We start from the raw sequence: 22035 nt of genomic DNA, 5'->3' as shown, positions 1-22035 counted from the left end.
GCATTGAGGGCAGCATCAGGGGGAACGCATGTACATGAATATAACATTTTTTGTTGTTGCCAAAGAGTTTATAGTAAAGAAGTTTAACTAGAGGTTTTCCTTGAAAATTGTTGTCACTATTACACTCACCAAAGTGGACAGTAGTGAGGACAGGTCCCATGATTCCCCTGTCTGTTCGGTCGGTGTTACCCAACAAGACAGCAGCAAAAAAATAAATATCGACTGTGGACGCATCTTGTTCCTGGTTCTATGAACCTGCAAATAAAAAGGAGCAAAGTTCAGCTGTCTGTACACAGGAAAATAGATTTTTATACTGTCACTTTAATTAAAAACATCTACAAACTTGTGGAAAGGCGGAATAATCAGAAATGAGAGAAATAAAATGAACATTATTCCAGGATCTAATCATATCTATAAGAATTACACTGCTGAGCAGTCAGGTGGAGTAGTTACACAATTAAGTACTGTAGTTTTTTCTTTTTTTTAATTCGTTACAGAAATTGCTTTTTACTATGTTGGCACAAGTTTGTACTTAATGAACCAGCATGCATACATAAATGTACTTTTAACCAAATTTTGACCCCTCTAATAAATAAACAATTGCCGTGTCTGCTCCTTTGCTACAGATTATTATTACCTGTTTTGTCACAGCTTTTTTTTACATTTGTTATGGACCGTAAATTATGGGCAAACTTTTGACATATAAAGAAACCAACCAGTTTTATAAAGTAATCTTTTCACAAAGGAAGCCCGGAATAAAGTAAGACAGAATGGACAAGCAACAACCAATTTTATTTAGGTACATAAAACCTAAAAAAAAATCCCACTGTGTCAAAAAAATACATATAGCAAAGAAATAGACACAAAAGCAATAAAAATAAGTACTTAAAAAATGAAGAAAAGATGTATAATGAATCCGAAAAAAAGCTGGTAGAGGAAAAAAACCAAAGGCAAAAAGACAGTCTGGAGCCTGAGAATATATTGTAGATGCTCATTCTTGGTCTCTTCTTTATTCATTGTCTATGGGACTGATGGAAATAGCCGAGCTCTGTACTTTTTCTCCGGTAGTCCCATAGACAATGAATGGAGTGGGAGTCGAGAATGAGCACCTTCACTCCGTTCATAAAGAGACTACAAGGTCCCACAGTTTTGTTCTCAGGATCGCTGGTTTGATCCACAGCACAAAGTAAATCCTGTGGGAAAGGGATAACTTACTATCTTTTGAATTAACCCTGTAAGACAGTTCTGATGAATGAGGTCTGATAAGTATCATCCTGTATAATCTATACAAAGACGTAATAAAGATAAAAAAAAAAAGCTTAAAAAAATTGGACAAAAATTGTGAAAATCTTTAATTGCTGCTCAGAAGTAACTTAAATAGTAACAAAGGTGAATACAATCCAAAGAAATAGTTTATTTACAAATACATAGGGCTGCGCATTTCGGCGCTAAACCATTAAGATAAAAACGTGTTGCAATTTGTATGAATACATTTTTTCTTAAAGCCTTTCTGTGTAAATATCGTAATAAAGTATCCTCGGGGCTGACATGATTACAGTGTTACCAAGTTTATATATTTTTTCATTGTTGTTTTACTACTTTTGAACAATAAAAACTACTTAATAAAGAACTTGTTTTTCTGCAGCACTTCATACCCCTGAGGAAGCCTCAACCTCGGCGGTGATACGCGTAACGTCAAAATCTTCATCTTGCTCGGCTTCATCCATTATTTGGTCCTTCTACTTATCTCTGAATCTTTTGTCATCATACAGGTCTTCTATCAGGGTCATACAATTGTTTTTTTTCCCACTTTCCACTCTTTTTCTCCCTTTTTCTTAGGGCTTGTGATACTCTTATACCAAAAATATTTCTTTTATTTTTTTGTAGGCTATTTCCATGGTATTTACTAACTTATTGCACTTTAGCACTTTGTATTTACTGCATTCGTACACTTTATTATGTGATTGCATTGCCTGTATTGTGTTATCTGCATTTTAATCACAGAATTGTATTATTTATTACTTAATGAATGGTACTAAGAGGAGGTCACTGTATCTCTAATCATTGGTTTATTGACTACTTAACCTCATTTATTTGTATTGTAACTTCCTATTCTTTTGACATTTTAATATCACTATGGGGTGATTGTCTTATTAAGGGCACACCCTGCATTTGATCCATTATAACATTGAAATTATTTTTTTTAAGTATTTTTATCTATTTTTTGTTCTTTTATTAATTCAATTGATTATTTATAATTAGGGGTGAGCAGATCCGTCAAAGTTTGGGTTCTGGTACCCAAACCGAACTTTAGTCCAAAGTTTGACTCGGTTACCAGAACTTGAACCGCATTGAAAACAACAGGGACCCGAACTTTAGAGCAGGAAAATTCTCTCTCTCTTGCAGACTTCCCAAACATTGAAACAGACTTCTAGGAGAAGTCCGGGTTTGGCGTATAGCACTGGACACTCAGAGTCCTGTAAGAACACTGAACTTTTAAGTTGGGGTTCTTCCATCTCTATTTCAGGTTAAGCATGTCATGGTGAGGAGACTTTTAAGCTGCAATGCTCCTCTGGGAAATATGCAAGTTGTCTCTTCAGAGAGGAAGAGGATTAGAACTCTAGACCCACTTATAGGAAGTAGCAATCCTAAAAGTCAATATCAACTCTCTAACGAGCCTTGTCACATGACTTGAGTCCTCTTCCTCTCTGAAGAGACAATTTACATATCTACCAGAGGAGCGCTGCAGCTTAAAAGTCTTCTCACCTTGACATGCTTAACATGTCACTCTCCGCAAGGAAAAACGTTACCCCTTGGATCCCGGTCAGACACCTCTCACCCAGCCAAACCAGATCTCACACTTTGCACTGATGAGGGGCAATACCCTGAAACACAGTGTTTGCAAATTGAGATTCTGGCTTTTATCCTAAGTCATGTGGTAAGGCTTGTTAGAGAGTCGATATTGACTCTTAGGATTGCTACTTCCTATAGGTGGCACTAGAGTTCTAGTTCTCTTTTTCTCTGAAGAGACGATTTGCTCATCTCTATTTATAATTCATGGTGATCCTCCGAGTTTACATACTTTTTTTTCCCTTATTGTTGTCTTGTTACATTTGTGTTACGTTGTGAGTTCAAACCTTAGGTGGTGCCCAGTGTTTTTTTCTATAGTTCTTTGCATTTCGAGATCCAAAATAACTTTATTTTTCCATCAAAGGAGCTGTATGGTGGCTGATTTTTATTGCTAGCCTTTTGAAGTCCATTTTTTGTTCATCTTTTTTTTATTTAGTATTTATTTAGAAGGTGGGATGCACAAAAAACAGCAATTCTGACTTGTTAGACAGTTCACCACTGTCTTTCTATGCTTCCTTCTGCTTGTTTCCTCTACCTGCTCCTCTCTTTTCTTTCCCTTTCCATGGAATATAATGATATATTGGACATGAGCCTGCAGTCCATCTTGTTTAAGTGAGATAGATTTGAGCAGTTTTTTTTTCAGAACAGAGGACAAGTTCAGGATGCGGGAGGGTGGGGGGAGTGTAGGAAATGTCTGATAAGTGGGCAAAGAAGCGGACTTCTCTGCTAAGATATTAAGAAAGTTTCTTATTTATGCCTGTACCATTGATTTATACGAAGTCTGTAGAAAGTATAGCTCCAATTTAAAAGGAATATTCTGGCAGATCTAGGATAAGCCAAAAAATCGTGATATGTGGGAGAACCAATTTATGGGAAAATGTGGGTCAAATGACCCTCATAGCCTGGCAGTGGCTGCAATAAAGAGTAGAAGGAGAGAAGAGTTGACTGTACAAATACACAGTTATGGGAACAGTCATGAGTCATAACCTAAAAAAATAAAGGAACCTTGTTGAAGTCACCTGTGGTTGATCAGGCTCGCCTTTCATCTGTAGTGGTTTGAGAATTACATAACAGTTATGTAAGCAGAAGTATGAGTACAGCTCCGAGTATTTGCATGACCGACGCCTCATGAGACTATTAAATCCTAGAAATAACTGTCTATAAGGAAGACGAGGACATTCGGTAGAGCTTCACGAAACAGTTCACCAAAATGGGAACCTCAAGAATGTCTATAACTCTGCTGAGGTGGTAGAGGATGTCCGGAAGAGTCACATTTATGTAGAAAATAGCAGATGAAAGTAAGTGTCCCCCCTCTCCTTTGAACACCATTTTCAAAAATCTAAATAGGATCACAATTTTGTTAAGTTCTCTTAGAAAAATATTATTGGTGAAAACCCAATCGATTGCCCGAGATCTGATCACTGGATTGCTAACTTGATTTTTAATTTTTTTTTTTTGGACAACTTATCAAAATACCACAGACAATCTACATTTTATTGGAAAATCTTAATAAATCATTAATGAGAATCTGTCAGTAGTATGAACCTTCCTAAACCATCTCTATGGGCATGCAGGTCATAGGAAGCCGAATAAAATTATACCTTGATATTTGCGATCCAATGTCTTATTCTAGAGAAACACCAAGGTTACTTACCGGTAGCCGGTTTTTCCAGAACCCATGATAGCACACCTGAAAGAGGACCCGCCCTTCGAGGTCAGGAAACCATCTGAAATAAAAGGGCGGCACCTCTTCCCCTCTTCAGTTTGTTACAGAGCATTGAGAGGACCTCCATAAAAAAAGAGTTATATGCAGAATCCAACACCACATCAAATAACACCCAACAAATGTGCACACCCATATGGTGAGAAAGAAGGGGGGGGGGTATACGGGTGCTCTCATGGGTTCTGGAAAAACCAGCTACCGGTAAGTAACCTTGGTGTTTTCCCTTCACCCATGACAGCACAAGTGAGAGAATTTTGGAGAAAGAAACACCTTAGGGAGGGACCACCGCTTGCAGCACCCTTCTACCAAAGGTTAAGTCAGATAGGCAGGATAGATCCAAACGGTAGTGTTTGAAAAAGGTAGATGGTGATGGCAATGTAGCGGCCTTAGAGATCTGATCTATCGATGTCTCTGCCTTCTCTGCCCAGGAGGTAGCCACGGCTCTGGTGGAGTGAGCCTTGATGCCGTCAGGGATCGGGGTGTTACTAGTCGAGTAGGCTAAGCAAATGGCCTCCCTAATCCATCTGACTATAGCTGCTTTTGTCATCCCATAACCCTTCCTACTCCCCTGGAAGGCTACGAACAGGGATTGGCTACGTCTCTGTGGCGCCCCTGAGGGTTCGACTGCCACAGGGATGATGCACTTCTCTAATGGAGTGTAGTATTCCTCCTCTGAGGTAAGAACAGTGTGATGATCGGGACCCTTCCTTTACATCCAACACCACATTTCTCCACCAGTGGGGGCTAGTATGCACTAGGTGCTGCCCTCCTGGTTATAGGGAGACTGGGGAACCAAGAGTTAGGGGAACCAGTTAGTGGGTGAGGGTGGAGGACTCACAATTTAGTGACACTTTAAATTTCATATTTAATAAAAAGCCATCTTGGTTTTTGGTTCTTGTAGTTTAGTCATTGACTGTCTTTATGCTGTCAATTGCTGAGTGGTACTGTGATCTCCCACCCTAACGCGGATCCTGTGTGGGCCTGCAGTGGATGGAGACACAGCCCTCGTGCCCCGGCCTTGGGACGAGGGGCAGGTTGTAGACAAGGAATGTCTCGACCCGGTCAAGGACCAGGACCAAGAAGGCCCGGAGCTTAAGAGTGTGGCTCCATAGCAAATGGATCCCGGGGAGGATGCAGATGGAGCGGCGTACGCCACCTGTCCTCACCAACTGATATATTCAGAGGGAGTCCGGCTGCAAGAGGGGTACCGGCCCCGACACCCGACCTGGCTACTCTATGTCCTGGTCGGGAAAGCCCAGTAGGCCCTGAGGATCCCACCGGGTATTGGACGGAGCGGAGCTGCCACCCGTACCCTTGTTCTGAGAGGAGCTCAGAGGGAGTCTCGGCCTATTCGCACACACACAGACAGGAAAGGATTCCGTCTGTAGTTCAGGAACACTCTGGTGTAGGGTCCCGATTGAACGCTGGACTTACTCGGAGGTTGTCGGACCCCCGTCTCTGGTGACCGCAGGACTCCGCGGGGAGCAGGGAGTCACCTTCCTTCTGCCAACTCTAAAGTGAGTAAAGTCTTGGAAGTTCACCCCTATGTCCTCCGGACTGTTTATTCTGCGCCACACCGCGGCCACCAGGGACGGGGGTCCGACTACCTCCGAGGAAGTCCAGTGTTCGGTAGCGACCCTACACCACAGTGTTCCTGCACTACAGACTTCACCCTTTCCCGTCTGTGCGTGTGTGGATAGGTCAGGTCTCCCTCTGAGCTCCTCTCAGGACTAGGGCACGGGTGGCAATTCCTCTCCATCCGATGCCCGGTGGGATCCTCAGGGCCTAACCGGGCTTTCCCGTCCAGGACATAGAGTACAAGGTCGGGTGTCGGGGGCTGGTACCCCTCTTGCAGCCGGGATCCCTCTGAATAGATCAGTTAGGCGAGGACAGGTGGCGAGCTCCGCTCCGTCTGCATCCTCCCCGGGACCCATTTGCTAGGGAGCCACACTCTAAAGCTCCCGGGGCCTTCTTGATCCTGGTCCTTGGCCGGGTTGAGACATTCCTTGTCTACAACCTACCTCTCGTCCCAAGGCCAGGGTACGAGGGCTGTGTCCCTTGCCGATGCAGGCCCACACAGGATCTGCACTCCCAAGCGGGAGTCACATTACACACAGTAATTGGACAGCACAGTGACAGCCAACAGACTAGCAAAGGCTAGACAGAAGAACGGACCAAGATCAAAGATGGCATTCTATTAAATATGAAATCTAAAGTGTAACTTACTGGTAAGTCCTCCACCCTCACCCACTGACTGGTTCCTACCACTTGGTGTTCCCCAGTCTCCCTGTAACCAGGGGAACAGCACCTAGTGCATACTAGCTCCTTCTGGTGGAGAAGTGTGGTGTTGGATGTGACGCGCCCCCTGGGCCTGTGTCGCGCAGCGTTGCGCACGCGGGAGCTTACCCGGAGCTGGATCTGTTGAGGGTTGTAGTCTCGTGGCGGTGACCCGGTCCGTGCCCAGGGAGTCAAACTAAGTGGCAGTCTATGGCAGTAGATGTTAACTTGGATGTCGACTACGCTACCCGTTGAGTGCGGCTTTGCAGCCGCCGCTGCAGAACAGTCCACTGAGGCCAGGTGTATGAGGATGTGCAGCGTGGTGGTATAACCCCCAACGGGAGGGGTATGGCCTCAGGGCAGCAGGGATAGATGATGGGGGTGATGGTGGTACACGAGCGCAACAAAGACAACTCGGAGTCTTGGTGGTGCAGTTCAGGGTCTTTACTCACGGTTACTCGGTTACTGCTTCAGGCCACCGCTGCAGAGGTGGCCGCCTGTGTCACGCTGTGCTCACCAGGTGAGGGGCTCGGTTAACTCCCAGGTCTTTCTGGAGTGCTTTGCAGGACCCCCTTTATGTCCCCTGTCTCTGGTCTTCAACCCCACTAGTGACCACGCTTATGTCCAGCTGCCTCGGACCTTCTTGGTGGGCAAACGTTGGCCTGCGTTTCCCAGGTCCTATGTGGTGCCTTTCTAGCGGGTGTGGTGAGGGGCTGCTCCACATGTAATGTCGCAGCCTCCGGTTCTTAGTTGAGGGTAGTTTCTCTCCTCCACTAATTTGGGATCCGGTTCCCATCTTCTTGACCTGACCCCCCTACTCAGGTAGCGGCGGGCGTGTGGTGGCTACCAGCCAGTCCACACCCCTGGGGTCCCCTCTGTCCTTCCTGGAGCCCAGTCTGCTCCTCTTCCTCCTTCTTCCCTCCTCCAGGCTCAGGCCTCCTGACAGGGCCTGCCTGTGGAGCAGAGCCCATAAAGCAGCTCTGCTCCCTGTCTTCTCCTCTCTCAACTCACTCCCTTTCCAAGATGGTGCCTCCCTTTTTACTCCTGTACAGAGTGCACCCAGGATCTACTTCCCCCACGCACACACTACCGGGTTCCCTTCTCTAGGTGTTCCCTCCCCCCACTCCAGCCAGGGACATGCTCACTCGTGCCTGCATAACTAATGGGAGCACCGTCGAGCTGTCCCCCGGAAATGTGGTGTAGTGCATGTGGGTGTTAGGGTCCTGAGCCACACTCCATCCTTACCTGGAAGTGAGATATCGCACATCTGGGTGAGATGCAATACCTCTGTAGCAACCGAACCCTCGGGGTGCTACATTCCCCCCTGGCAAAACCCAGCACGTCCGCGGGCTGGAACTGAGCAAAAGACAGGGTATACATTAGAACATGCAAATTTTTCATAAACAACAAGTATAACAGGTATCAACATTCAGTTTCCCTTTATGGGAACGGCTCTCTCTTAAACGGTATAAGTGCATATGTACTGTTCTGGAACTCTTTTTCATAGTAACACATTCTAGCATATAAATTTTTCATATAAAACATTTCTAGCAGCAGATCCACGAAGAAGTCTCTTTATAACAGGTCACAGTTTATTCTGCAACCAGGTGTCCATTTTCCTAAAACAGGGAGACGTAACCAGGTAGGGGTCTGTCCTGCCCCGAGTCCTTAACAGTCTTTTAGTCCATCCTGGGTTACGCTCCACTAACTGTACAAAGGATTCCCGGTAAATCCACCAAGGACTCCTATACATTACTAGAAACACATAATTATTTACAGGATATGGCCGCTCTCAGTCCTCGGCCAGGTAGGGGTGGCTGTTCTCAGTCCCCAGCCAGTTAGAGGGAAAAAGGGGTGGCTGTTCTCAGTCCCCAGCCAGGTAGGGGGTAAGGGAAACAGTTCTCTTTCTGTCCCAACGGGGACCACACTCTTAGTGGAAACAGTCCCACAACAGTCCTTATACCCGGTCGGGTAACTATTTACATCTCCTCTTTTACCGTTTACGATTAACGGTGTGCTCCACCCGCTCCTTTCTCTTTCTCAGGTTCAGACCCGTCCGGGCCCTCTTGGTACTCGGGGTCTGAGTGGTACTGTTAATGACGCCCGGGGTCAGGGGGTGCGACTTTGGGCCTGGGCGCGGGCTGGTGGTGGCAGTGCCCAGGTCTGGAGGGCTCGGCTGCAGGGCTTGTTGCGGGGTCCGGAGCAGGTCTGCGTCTGCAGCGCCCGGGATCGGCGGCTCCACCGGGTGGCCCGGGAGCAGGCTGACGCTGGCAGCGTCCGGGACAGGGAGACTCCTCTTACCTGCTCCCGCGACCGCTCCTGCGTCACGCGTCTTCTCCTGGTGCTGGTCGGGGCCCGCGACGGCTTGGGCGCTGCCGATGCTGGGCAGCTTAGTCTGCTGCCGGTCCGCCATCTTGCTGTCCGTTCCTGGTGTCCTCCTCCCCCCTGGTGGACTGTGGCCTACCTGGCGATGATCCTCTTCCGTAGGCCGCGGCTCCGCAGTTGATCATCAGGGTCGAGGACCTTCCGTCGCGCTCCAGTGACGTCGGCGTCTGCTGGGCTCCTTCCAGGACCTTACGCAACGTCCGGACGTGAGGCGGGGCTTCAGTTCTCGCGCGCTTTCGGAGTCCACGCCCCTCTTCTTCCCGCGCGGCGTCCTCAAGATGGCGCCCAATGGCGGGAAAACTCCACAGATGGCGGGAAGAAGGCTGAAGATGGCGCCGGATGGCGGGAATCTTCACGGATGGCGGGAAGAAGGCTGAAGATGGCGCCGGATGGCGGGAAAACTTCACGGATGGTAAGTTTTAAAAGTCTCTTTTTTTTTCAGACACGCAGTACCCGGTGGTTGCGGGCACGAAATCCTGCCGACTACGCCAAAAGTTGACGCGCCCCCTGGGCCTGTGTCGCGCAGCGTTGCGCACGCGGGAGCTTACCCGGAGCCGGATCTGTTGAGGGTTGTAGTCTCGTGGCGGTGACCCGGTCCGTGCCCAGGGAGTCAAACTAAGTGGCAGTCTATGGCAGTAGATGTTAACTTGGATGTCGACTACGCCACCCGTTGAGTGCGGCTTTGCAGCCGCCGCTGCAGAACAGTCCACTGAGGCCAGGTGTATGAGGATGTGCAGCGTGGTGGTATAACCCCCAACGGGAGGGGTATGGCCTCAGGGCAGCAGGGATAGATGATGGGGGTGATGGTGGTACACGAGCGCAACAAAGACAACTCGGAGTCTTGGTGGTGCAGTTCAGGGTCTTTACTCACGGTTACTCGGTTACTGCTCCAGGCCACCGCTGCAGAGGTGGCCGCCTGTGTCGCGCTGTGCTCACCAGGTGAGGGGCTCGGTTAACTCCCAGGTCTTTCTGGAGTGCTTTGCAGGACCCCCTTTATGTCCCCTGTCTCTGGTCTTCAACCCCACTAGTGACCACGCTTATGTCCAGCTGCCTCGGACCTTCTTGGTGGGCAAACGTTGGCCTGCGTTTCCCAGGTCCTATGTGGTGCCTTTCTCGCGGGTGTGGTGAGGGGCTGCTCCACATGTAATGTCGCAGCCTCCGGTTCTTAGTTGAGGGTAGTTTCTCTCCTCCACTAATTTGGGATCCGGTTCCCATCTTCTTGACCTGACCCCCCTACTCAGGTAGCGGCGGGCGTGTGGTGGCTACCAGCCAGTCCACACCCCTGGGGTCCCCTCTGTCCTTCCTGGAGCCCAGTCTGCTCCTCTTCCTCCTTCTTCCCTCCTCCAGGCTCAGGCCTCCTGACAGGGCCTGCCTGTGGAGCAGAGCCCATAAAGCAGCTCTGCTCCCTGTCTTCTCCTCTCTCAACTCACTCCCTTTCCAAGATGGTGCCTCCCTTTTTACTCCTGTACAGAGTGCACCCAGGATCTACTTCCCCCACGCACACACTACCGGGTTCCCTTCTCTAGGTGTTCCCTCCCCCCACTCCAGCCAGGGACATGCTCACTCGTGCCTGCATAACTAATGGGAGCACCATCGAGCTGTCCCCCGGAAATGTGGTGTAGTGCATGTGGGTGTTAGGGTCCTGAGCCACACTCCATCCTTACCTGGAAGTGAGATATCGCACATCTGGGTGAGATGCAATACCTCTGTAGCAACCGAACCCTCGGGGTGCTACAGATGCAAAAGGTTAGGTCACAACCATCGCACTGGGCTTACCTCAGAGGAGGAACACCACACTCCATTAGAGAAGTGCAGCATTCCTGTGGCGGTCGAACCCTCAGGGGCGCCACACTTAGGAAGGTAGGCTGGATCAGGCCTCAATACTATTCTATCCTCAAATATTTGTGTATATGGAGGTTTTATGGATAGGGCCTGCAAGTCACTTACTCTACGGGCCGATGTTAAAGTTACCAAAATAATTGTTTTGAGAGTTATGTATTTTGCCGATAACTCCTGAACTGGATCAAAGGGTTCCATAGTTAGGGCATCAAGTACTAAATTTGGGTTCCATGGAGGAACTTTGGGTATTCAGATTGGCCTAGATCTATCGCAAGATTTAATGAACCTTGTAATCCATTTATTGGCTGTGAGGTTATGGTTATATAGCGCACCCAAGGCAGAAACCTGGACCTTAAGTGTACTGGTAGCCAGACCTAACTCAAACACTTTCTGTAAGAACTCCAGGATGGAATTAATTGGAGGGTTTTGGCTTAATGGCTTTCCTAGGAAATCTAAAAATTTTCTCCATGTTCTACCATAGATTTTGGTGGTTATGGGCTTTCTACTTTTTAGTAGACACTAAACCTGATGAAAAACCTTTGCTCCTCAATATTGCCTTCTTAAATTCCACGCTACTAGGTGGAAACCCTTCGCTTGAGAGTGGAATGTTGGTCCCTGAGCTGGAAGGTCCGGGGTCTCTGGTAAGATCCATGGGTCTGATCGTGACATCATCCTCAAAAGGGAGAACCATGGTCTTGTTAGCAAGAAGGGGGCTATGAGAATCACTCTCGCTTGATTGTTCCTGATCTTCCTCACTACCCGAGGTATCATAACTATTGGAGGGAAGGCTTAGGTCAACTTGAAGCTCCAAGGAATCTGGAGAGCACCTATTGCCAATGGGTTTCCCCTTGGGTCTAGTGAGCAGAATCTCTCCACTTTCCTGTTGTTTTTGTCGGCGAACAAATCTATCTCTGGTAGACCCCACAGCTGTACTATCTGATGGAATATTCTGGGATTCAGGGCCCATTCCCCTTGTCTCAACTTGTTGCGGCTTGGGAAATCTGCTCTCGTGTTTTCTATGCCTCGTATATGTAGCGTTGTAGGGGATAGAAGATTTTGCTCCACTATTTGAAAAAGCCTGCCTACTGCTTCCAGAAGAGAATGAGATCTTGTTCCCCCCTGGTGGTTTATGTAGGCCACAGTGGTTCTGTTGTCTGACATAACCCCAACATGGCGACCCAGGAGTAAAGGGAGGAAGCCTTCTAAATCGTTCCTCACCGCCCATAGCTCTTTTAGATTTGACGACCCCTTTTTCTCTAGGAATGACCAAGGGCCTTGAATTATGTGATTTTCTAGGTGTGTGCCCCACCCTGAGTTGCTTGCATCGGTCGTGATGATGTTTTGCACTGGTGTGTCCCACTGGACCCCGAAGTTAAATTTGACCTGTCTGTCCACCACAAGAGGGCGTTCCTGGTTCGCAAGGAGAGATGTACCTTTCCTTCTAAATACCCTTTTAACAATCTTTGTGCTGATAAGATTTCCCACTGAAAGTTTCTTGTGTGAAATTGGGACCACTTGACCTCCGGAATGCATGATGTTAGAGTACCTAGTAGGGACAAAGCCTTCCTTAAGGACATGTCTGTGGTACGTATGGCTGCTGAGACCAAATTTGTGACTTTGTCTATTTTGCTGTCCGGTAGAAGACAAGTCTGACACTCAGAGTTTAGAGTAAAAAGACCTGGACCCTTGCGGGTACTAGCCTTGATTTTTGGGTATTGACCATCCAGCCTAAGTTCTGCAAGACAGCCGTGACTTGATTCAGTTGTGAAATACAGTGGCTCTCTGAATTCCCCACTATAAGGAAGTCATCCAGATTTGGTATTATAACTGTATTTTGAATGCGAAGAAAGGCTGCCACCACGGCTATCAGCTTGGTGAATACCCTTGGAGCAATCGATAACCCTTAGATACTTTTGAGGATTTGGGTGAATTGGGACGTGATAATACGCGCCTTTGACATCTATCACTGCCATAAAACAATTATGAAAAAGAAGCTTTATTGTTGAGTTTATCGATTCCATTTTTGAATGTATGGTTGTCTACAAATCGGTCTTATAGATTTATAATAGTTCTGAATGAACCGTCTGGTTTTTTTATTAGAAAGAGAGGGGAATAAAATCCCCTTCCTTTTTGACTGACCGGAACTTCACATAGCACTCGTTTGTTTAGCAGGCTCAAGATCTCTGATTCTAGGGCCAGCTGTTCATCTGGAGATTTTCTTACAGGAGTTTTCACAAGTGAGCGGCGTGGCTGCTGAAAGGATTGAATCCTTAGTCCATCTCTCACTATGCTGAGGACCCAGGGACTGGAGGAAACGTTTTCCCAGGCCTGAGCAAAATGAGAAAGTCTCCCTCCAACTTGAGGCCTGGCTTCATTGTGGAGGTTTTTTGGAGGCGGCGAAGGGACCCCCAAACATATATCCAGACTCTTTCTTGTTCTTAAAACCCCACTTTCTTTTTTCGCCCGGGAGGGCGACCTGTACTAAATTTCCCCCTCCGAAAATAGGTCTTCCTGGCGTCCGCCGAAAACCCAGGGAAACTTCCTTTTTTGTCGCTCGCTTTCTCAAGGACATTTTTGCCAAAGAGAAATTGGCCGTCACAGGGGATAGAACACAATCTAGACTTTGATTGTAAGACCCCAGGGCATCCCTTAAGCCACAGAGCTTGTCTAGCCGCGTTTGCTAGACCAGCCAACCTAGCTGCCAGCTTTACCACCATGAGGAGGTTGGCTAGAATTTTTTCCCTTGAGGTCTTTTTATCTTTCAGCTGATCTTCCAACTGCTGTAACCATATCATAAGGGAACGAGCGGTACATGTTCCTGGATTTGGCTGGCTTTCAACCTCCTCCTGCGGATTGCCAAGTATGCTTTAAAAAGGTATCCGCCTTCTTGTCTAAGGTGTCTCTAAGTACCCCTGAGTCTTCAAGAGGGAGTGCCGAGCTTTTTGATGACCTAGACACCGCAGCGTCAATTTTTGTCACCTTATCCCAGTTTTCAGAGCCCTTTAGTTCAAAGGGATACTTTCTCTTTGAGGATGAAGGCAAGGCTCCTACTTTCTCAAGCTTCCTCCGTTCTCTATTGATAAGTGCCTGGACCTTAGCGTTCACCGGGCAGGTGCGTTTTTTCTTTTCTTCTAACCCTGCAAACATGATGTCTTCTAGGGACTTAACGGATTTATCTTCCTTTAACCCCATAGTGATTCTGACAGCCTTTACCAATCTGTGTCTTCTATAGGGAAGCATGGGCTCCCCCCTCTATCACTGTCTGAAGAGGATGAGGATGAGGCCCCACTATGACACTGTCCATCCGATAACACAGAGGAGTCAGAAGAAGGATCAGATATGATTTTTCTTCTTCTTTTCCTCAAAATTGTTTTAAGGGAACCCTCTACCTCCGATCTGATAACAGATCTGAGGCTAGCTGCAAAATTCGGGGTACCCTCACAAGTAGTTTTCTGAATGCAGTATGAGCAGAGCTCCTTCTGCCAGTCTATCGCTAGCGGGCATTTGCATATCGCACATTCCCTGTTCCGCTTCTTGGCGGTAACTTTCCTGGGTTCCTCCTGGTGATTTAAACACACAATAGGAGTCCCATTAGCAAATATATCTAGTGACATTCACGAAGATCACTCACCCCGCCACTGCGGATACCGGAATTGAAGGCTGTTTCAGGATAAGCGACGCATCCCTCCTGGAGACCGTGGAGTCCTGAGAAGCTTTACCCTTCTGACTGGGACGACTGCTTCTCCTTCCGCTGGACCCTCTAGACCGGCGAGCAGATGGAGGTGGTGATAAAGGTGGTAGCGACTGTGGCCGTGGCTGCTGCTGCTCCATGTCAGACATTATGTCAGGACTTTGAGCAGCGTTCTGACCCCAGGTGCTCCTTAATATAGGGAGGTGGGCGGGGTCAGCCACCTCCAGGTCCCTGCGGTCTCCTTCCGTTTTTTTTAATAGATTAGTCCCTTCCCCCTGGCTGCCGCTTCCCCAGCGCAAACGCCACCAGCGTTTTGCCATGCCGGCCGGCATTATACAGGGCGCCGCCATCTTTTCTCTGGCGCCGCCCCCGACATCATCAAGGCACGCCCTACCCAGCGTGCCCCGCGCCATGACGTCAAAGGCACATGACTGCGCGTCACTTCGGGTCACATGAACGGCAGGGGGAGGGCGGCGCGGCGGTGTACGGAAGCCTAGGACCTCCGCACCACCTGCGCCCGCACGTGCAACAGGTCCCTGGGGAACCAGGGGACGGCGCTACCAGCACCTGAAGGCCGGCACCACGGACAGAAAGCCCGCTCTTCCAGCACCGGGACAGGCCTGGGTAAGTCTCTTCAGCATGACAGCCGCCTGATTACTTCATGAGGATTCCCATCAAGGACAGGAAACCAACTGAAGCGGGGGAGAGGTGCCGCCCTTTTATTTCAGACAGTTTCCTGTCCTCGAAGGACGGATCCTCTCTCAGGTGTGCTGTCATGGGTGAAGGGAAAATCCACGTTTTTCTTAATATGTAAATGAGCTATGCCCCGCCCTTAGATCTCCCGAGAATCCTCCAGAACTTATTAGAAATAAAAGGAGGTGTTACCATTGTAAGACATGTAGATCAGGGGAGCAGACTGTCATATTAAGAAAAACTTGGATTTCTCTAGAATAAGACATCGGATCGCAGATATCAGGCTATGTGCCCACGATGCAGAAATGAAGCAGAAAATTTCTGCAGCATTTCTGCATCTCCCTGGCAGAAAAAACGCATGCAGATTGTACATGCGTTTTTCCTGCAGAATACATGCGGATTCACATGCGTTTCTGCATGCAGATTGACAAGCGCTTTCCAGGCAATTAGCATCACTTGGAAAGTGCTTGACAACTAGGTCACACTGTATAAATCCATGCAAACAGCATGGATTTATATAGTGTGACCTGTTAAAATTAAAACAAATAAAGCTATACTCACCCCCGAGGCCCCGGCGTGGCTGCAGCGCTCGTTCCTGTCTGGTTCCCGGCTGCCGGCATATCGCGAGACAGAGCGGTGAAGGGCCTGCGGTCACATGACTGTGACGTCACCGCAGGTCCTCAAGCGATGCCGGCATTCAGAGAAAAGCCTTCGGAAAGGTGAGTATAAACTTTATTTGTTATTTTATTCTTTTTTTACAGGTAGAATGGTACCCAGGTCTGGATGAGAGTCTCCTCTCCTCCAGAACTGGGTACCATCCGCACATAGAGATGCATAGAAGCCGCTTGTACATATGTACAGTCGCGGTTTCTGTGCGTTTCAATGCAAGTCAATGGCGGGAGTTCCGCTGCGCTTCCGCAAAATTAATGAACATGCTGCGGATTTTTGTACGCAGCATAAACGCTGCGGAAAAATCCGCAGCATGTGCATAGAACATGCGGAATCCCCTTGGGGACCATGGGGTGCGGATTACCTAGCGTTTCACAAGCGTTTATGCTGCGGAAATTCCGCAGCATAAATGCTTGAAAAACGCTACGTGGGCACCCAGCCTCAAGGTGTCATTTTATTCAGCTTCCTATGACCTACATGCCCATATACACATCTTAGGAGGGTTGATCCTACTAATAAATTCCCTTTAAGATTTTAAATGATACACATCTACAGCCTATACTTTTGATATGAAGACATTGGCTGTATTCACTTTGAATTGTAAAATGATGATAATTAGGGTCATAATTATCTGTACAAGTTTCTCCAGCTTAAAAAAAAAATCACGGACACATTCAATTTTTGTTTTACAGACAGTTGTAAAATTCTGGCCAGTTGTCAGCCCTTGTGAATGGAGTAGTTGTGTGCATGCATGACCAATATTGTATTCAATGCTTATGGGAGCACGGCCAAGCAGCTGTTGGGGCTGGGCTGTATTACCAGACACAGCCTATGGACAAGAGTGGCGCTGTTTGAGGAAGCAGTCGTGTTTTTCTGATCTATAATGTCATAAATGAGAAGAGTCCTGGAAATCCCCCCAAGTGACTCATGCTGTATGTACTACACAGGCTGACCAAACACCTAATGATGTGTACTTCAAGGGTTTTAATAACGATATCTCTCAAAATAGTGTGGTAAAGGGAGTTTAAGGAAGCGGTCAAGAGAGTGGCGGGTATGGCAGATATAGAACACACTTCTGTCTGTCTAAGGATACAATGTGGTCTTGTAAACATGGTGACGCCTAGTGCTGGTGTCACGTTCAGAAAAGTGGTTACTGGTTAGTATGGGAGACATTTTTCATGAGCGCTATTACTAGTATCGCACTATAACTAGATGGAGACGGGGGGGCACTATTACTAAGTAGAGGCACAGAGAGGGGTGTCATTACCAGGGCTGCCATCAGGGCATTACTGCCCTTACTGGTGTATGGGGCCCGGTGAGCAGAGGGGCCCAAACGGGGCCCCCCCTCTGCTCACCGGGCCCCAGCAAACTGAACTTGCATCCTCGGACGCAGGTTCACTTTAAATCTATTGCCATGCGGGAGTCTCAGCCACTAGCCAATCACAGGCCGGCAGCTGATGTCAGGATGGCGTCCGCGCTTCAAATCGACAAAGGAGAGTCCCCGCTGGACTTCCCTGAGCGTTGGGGTTTTACTCGGTGCCGGGTCAATGTATGGTGGTGGTGGGGGATGTCGTCGTGGCCGTGACCCGGTCCGTGCCCAGGGCTGTCACATAAAAAAAAAATGGGCTTTTGTTGAGTGGTTGTTCGACTACGCCACCTGTGGTTTCCGGTGAAGGCCACCAGCGCAGCAACAGTCCTCCGAGGCCGATGTTCTGGCAGCTTGGTTGGTACTACTCCCCACAGGCAGAGTAGGCCCCAGGGCAGTGTTAGATCTGGAGAGTAGTGGTGGGTGCAGTGCCGCGCAGGAATGAACAAACGGAGGCAGTAAGTGAAGTCATCCAAGCTTTACTCACTTTGGTGAAGTAGCAGCTGCAAAGCTTCTCTCTGCTTCTCGTGGCGCGCTGCGGCCACCAGGAAGGGGGTTCAGCACTTCCCAGGTAGATCAGGAGCACCTGTCAAGACCCCGTTGGTGTGTTCCTCTCCTTCTCCTTCTCCTCCCGCTTGTGTCCCCCTCTGGGATCCACTAAGCCGCCGGGCTTTTCCAACAGTGACGTGAAGTACACAGTCAGATATCGGGGGCCGGTCACCCCTCTTGCAGCAGGAATCCCTCTGGCTAGGCCAGAGTGAAGAATACAGGTGGCGACTCTGCTCCATCCATATCCCCCTGTGATCCTTTTGCCTGTGGAACCTATCTCCTCTGCTCCCCTCCAAGGCCTTCTTAGAACGGGACCCTGACCGGGCAGAGACACTGGTTAACTCTGACCCGCTCCTCGTCTCGAGGCCTGAGAACGAGGACCGTGAATCTTCAGCCAGCTACAGCCTCTTGCCCTGACAGAAGACCACAATCAAAAGGACCTTGAACTAAGATGGCCACCTATTATAAATGATTCTATAAGTGCTCTGTTAAGTGTTTCCTCCACCCTCACCCACTACTAGGTTCCCCCTCACTTTTGGTTCCCCCCCCCATCTCCTCTATCCCGGAACGGGGCAGCACCCTGGTGCATTTAGGCCCCCTGCAGGACAGGAGTGGTGTAGTGTTGAGTGTGAAGTGGGGTCCTGGGTGATGCTCCATCCTTACCTGGAAGAGGAGATACCACACCTCTATCTGAGGTGCAGTACCCCTGTGGCGACTGAACCCTCAGGGGCGCCACAGCACCATCAGGGCACAATGGAGATGACATGGGGGCAGAATGGGAGGAGACATGGGATCCGAATGGGAGAAGACATGGGGGCAGGATGGATACGACATGGGGGCAGGATGGATATGACATGGGGGCAGGATGGATATGACATGGGGGCAGGATGGATATGACATGGGGGCAGGATGGAGACACATGGGGCACAATGGAGATAACATGGGGGCCGAATGGGAGAAGATATGGGGGCTGAATGAGAGATGACATGGGGGTCGAATGGGAGATGACATGGGGGCAGAATGGGAGGAAACATGGGGGCAGAATGGAGACACATGAGGGCAGGATGGATATGACTTGGGGGCAGAAAGGAGATGACTTGGGGGTAGAATGGAGAGACATGGGGGTAGAATGGAGAGACATGGGGATAGAATGGAGAGACATGGCGACAGGATGGAGACCCATGGGGGCAGGATGGAGACCCATGGGGGTAGGATGGGAAAACATATGAGGGCAGGATGAAGACATATGGGGTCAAGAATGGAGTACATATGGGGGCAGAATGTGAGACATTATTACTGTAGGGGCGAATTAAAGGATATTATTATGGCTGTGATGTATTTTATTTTTGAGAATACTGTTTTCAGTGGGGAGGGGTTCCTGTTACTGTGCAGGGCAACACTGTCACTTTTTTTCTTCATCTGGTGTAGTGTAGAAGTTGGGGAAAAATTGGGGAATCTGCTCTGGAAACAGTGCTCTAGATAACTGTGTGTTATTTTCTGCAGAGACAAGTCCTGGCTGGAAGAAGTGATGGTCGTCTGTGCTGGATGAAGAAGAAAAGCGAAGATGAAGGATTTCAACTAGAGATGTCACCGGTGAGTCAGTGTGTTACCTGTACACTTACACTATACATTGTATACTATGTATAGTGCTCCTGTGTATAATATCACTGGTGATCCCTGTTTTACCTGTACACTATACACTAAATACAGAGCTTCTGTGTATACTGTCATTGGTGATCCCTGTATTACCTGTACACTGATACTATACACAGAGCTCCTGTGTATAATGTCACTGGTGATCACTGTATTACCTGTACACTGCCACTATGCACAGAGCTCCTGTGTATAGTGTCACTGATGATCACTGTATTACCTGTACACTGACACTATATACAGAGCTCCTGTGTATAATGTCACTGGTGATCACTGTATTACCTGTACACTATACACTATATACAGAGCTCCTGTGTATAATGTCACTGGTGATCACTGTATTACCTGTACACTGCCACTATGCACAGAGCTCCTGTGTATAGTGTCACTGGTGATCACTGTATTACCTGTACACTGACACCATACACTGTATATTATGTACAAAGCTCCCATGTATAATGACACTTATGGTAATATTAGTATTGTGCTTTTTTTCTTAATCATCAGTATTGTAGTAGTCAGTCACTATGTCATGGTAATATGTGGTCCGGCCATGGTGTGGCGGTATTTGTTTCTTGTATGTGGTAATATTTGGTCACTATGTGGTGGTAGTATGTGGTCTGGTCATGGTGTGATGGTATTTGTCCCTTGTATGTGGTATTATTCGGTCACTATGTGGTGGTAATATGTGGTATGGTCATGGTGTGGCAGTATTTGTCCCTAGTATGTGGTATTATTGGTCATTTTTAAAAAATGTATGTGACACATTCCCTTAAAGAAAAATATACCTGAAAAGAGTATTGGGTATTATAAGAAATGTTTAATAGGTTAGAGTAAAGTAGGGCCCGGCCAGAAGAGTTTACCTTGTCGAGGTGGCAGCTTAAAAAATCTTTTGGCCAAAACAAAATCTGATGGCTGTGTGATATAGTTCAATGGGAACTGTTAATGTGTGATTGGTGAGGATGTGGTGCAGAAGTAGAGTTTTTCCATGAGTGAGAGGTGGGACTGTTAAAGGTTCGAGGGGTGGAGCCTGGGAAGGAGTCTCAAAGGGGCCCAAAAATGTTGCCAGTATGGGGCCCTGAAATTCCTGGTGGCAGCTCTGGTCATTACTATATGGGTGCACAAAAGGGGGCTCAATCAATATATGGGTGCACAGAAGGGGGCACTATTACTCTATGGAGGCACAGAGTTGGGTGTCATTACTATATGGGTGCACAAAAGGGGGATCTATCAATATATGAGTGCACAGAAGGGGCACTATTACCATAAGGAAATACAGAGAGGGATGCTATTACTACATGGGTGCACAAAAAAGGGCACTATTACTCTATGAAGGCACAGAGAGGGATGTTATTAGTTTATAGGTGCAAAAATGGGGGCTCAATCAATATATGGATGCCCAGAGGGGGTCACTATTCTTATGTGGAGGCACAGAGAGGGGTGATATTACTGTATGGGTGCACAAAAGGGGGCTCTCTCAGTATATGGGGACACAGAAGGGGGCACTATTATTAAGTGGAGGCACAGAGAGGAGTGCTATTACTTTCTGGTGCACAAAAGGGGGCTCTATTAATATATGGGAGCACAGAAGGGGGCACTATATTTATATGAAGGCACAGAGGGGGGTACTATTACTATATAGGTGCCAAAAAAGGGTCTCTTTCAACATCTTGGTGCACAGAAGGGGGCACTATCACTATATGGAGGCACATAGAGGGATGCTATTACTACATGGATGCACAAAAGAGGGCAGTATTACTATATGGAGACACAGAAGGGGGACACTATTACTACAACCCCAATTCCATAGATGTTCAACCACTGCATAAAATGTAAAGAAAACAAGAATGCAATGATTTGGAAATGTATTCACAGCAGAACACAGGACACAGAGCCGCTGCATGGGGTCAGATTGTAGGCTGTCATATGGGGCGAGATAACCGGCTTTGAAAAAAAAAAAAAAAATCTGCTTTTGTAACACTCTGTCAGGAGATGTTTATGCTATGTGTTTTCTACATGTGGCCACCTTGTGGTTGTGATGTAATACTAATAATAATTGCAATTAATTACTTTTTTGCTAGCATGGTGCAATAATTTAGCAAACAATAAGAAGACCTTAAGAAAATTTATGTAAAGGAAAGGGTGGGCACCTCTATATCTGGGCACCTATGGTCTTCTCAGCTGAACGATAACCTCAACCAGAAGCATTCGAACATTTCTAAACTAAAAATGAAGTATCCCTTCAAGTAGGCTTGATTAGACGTCTCTTACCGTTTTGTGTATACAGCTCCAATGCAGGCCCATGTATCCCTATACTATATATTAAATACAAGTTATCTC

At 47.7% G+C, this 22035-nt stretch overlaps 1 protein-coding gene across 3 annotated transcripts in view; it reads right to left on the bottom strand.

Annotated features, from left to right (window-relative positions):
* Positions 1 to 22035, bottom strand: part of ADGRF5 (adhesion G protein-coupled receptor F5) — a 227988-nt gene that overhangs the window by 62361 nt on the left and 143592 nt on the right. For all 3 annotated transcript variants that reach the window (XM_073674108.1, XM_073674106.1, XM_073674107.1), the window contains exon 2: positions 130 to 255. In XM_073674108.1, the coding sequence (XP_073530209.1) occupies positions 130 to 234 (105 nt within the window). In that variant the 5' untranslated portion in view covers positions 235 to 255. The remainder of the gene's footprint in view (positions 1 to 129; positions 256 to 22035) is intronic.

This window comes from Phyllobates terribilis, unplaced genomic scaffold, assembly GCF_046119375.1.
Source record: "Phyllobates terribilis strain yellow unplaced genomic scaffold, ASM4611937v1 Scaffold_3__8_contigs__length_932513732, whole genome shotgun sequence".
NCBI lineage: Eukaryota > Metazoa > Chordata > Amphibia > Anura > Dendrobatidae > Phyllobates > Phyllobates terribilis.
Note: the sequence above shows the minus strand (reverse complement) of the source record. Positions and strands in the feature narration are given on the sequence as shown.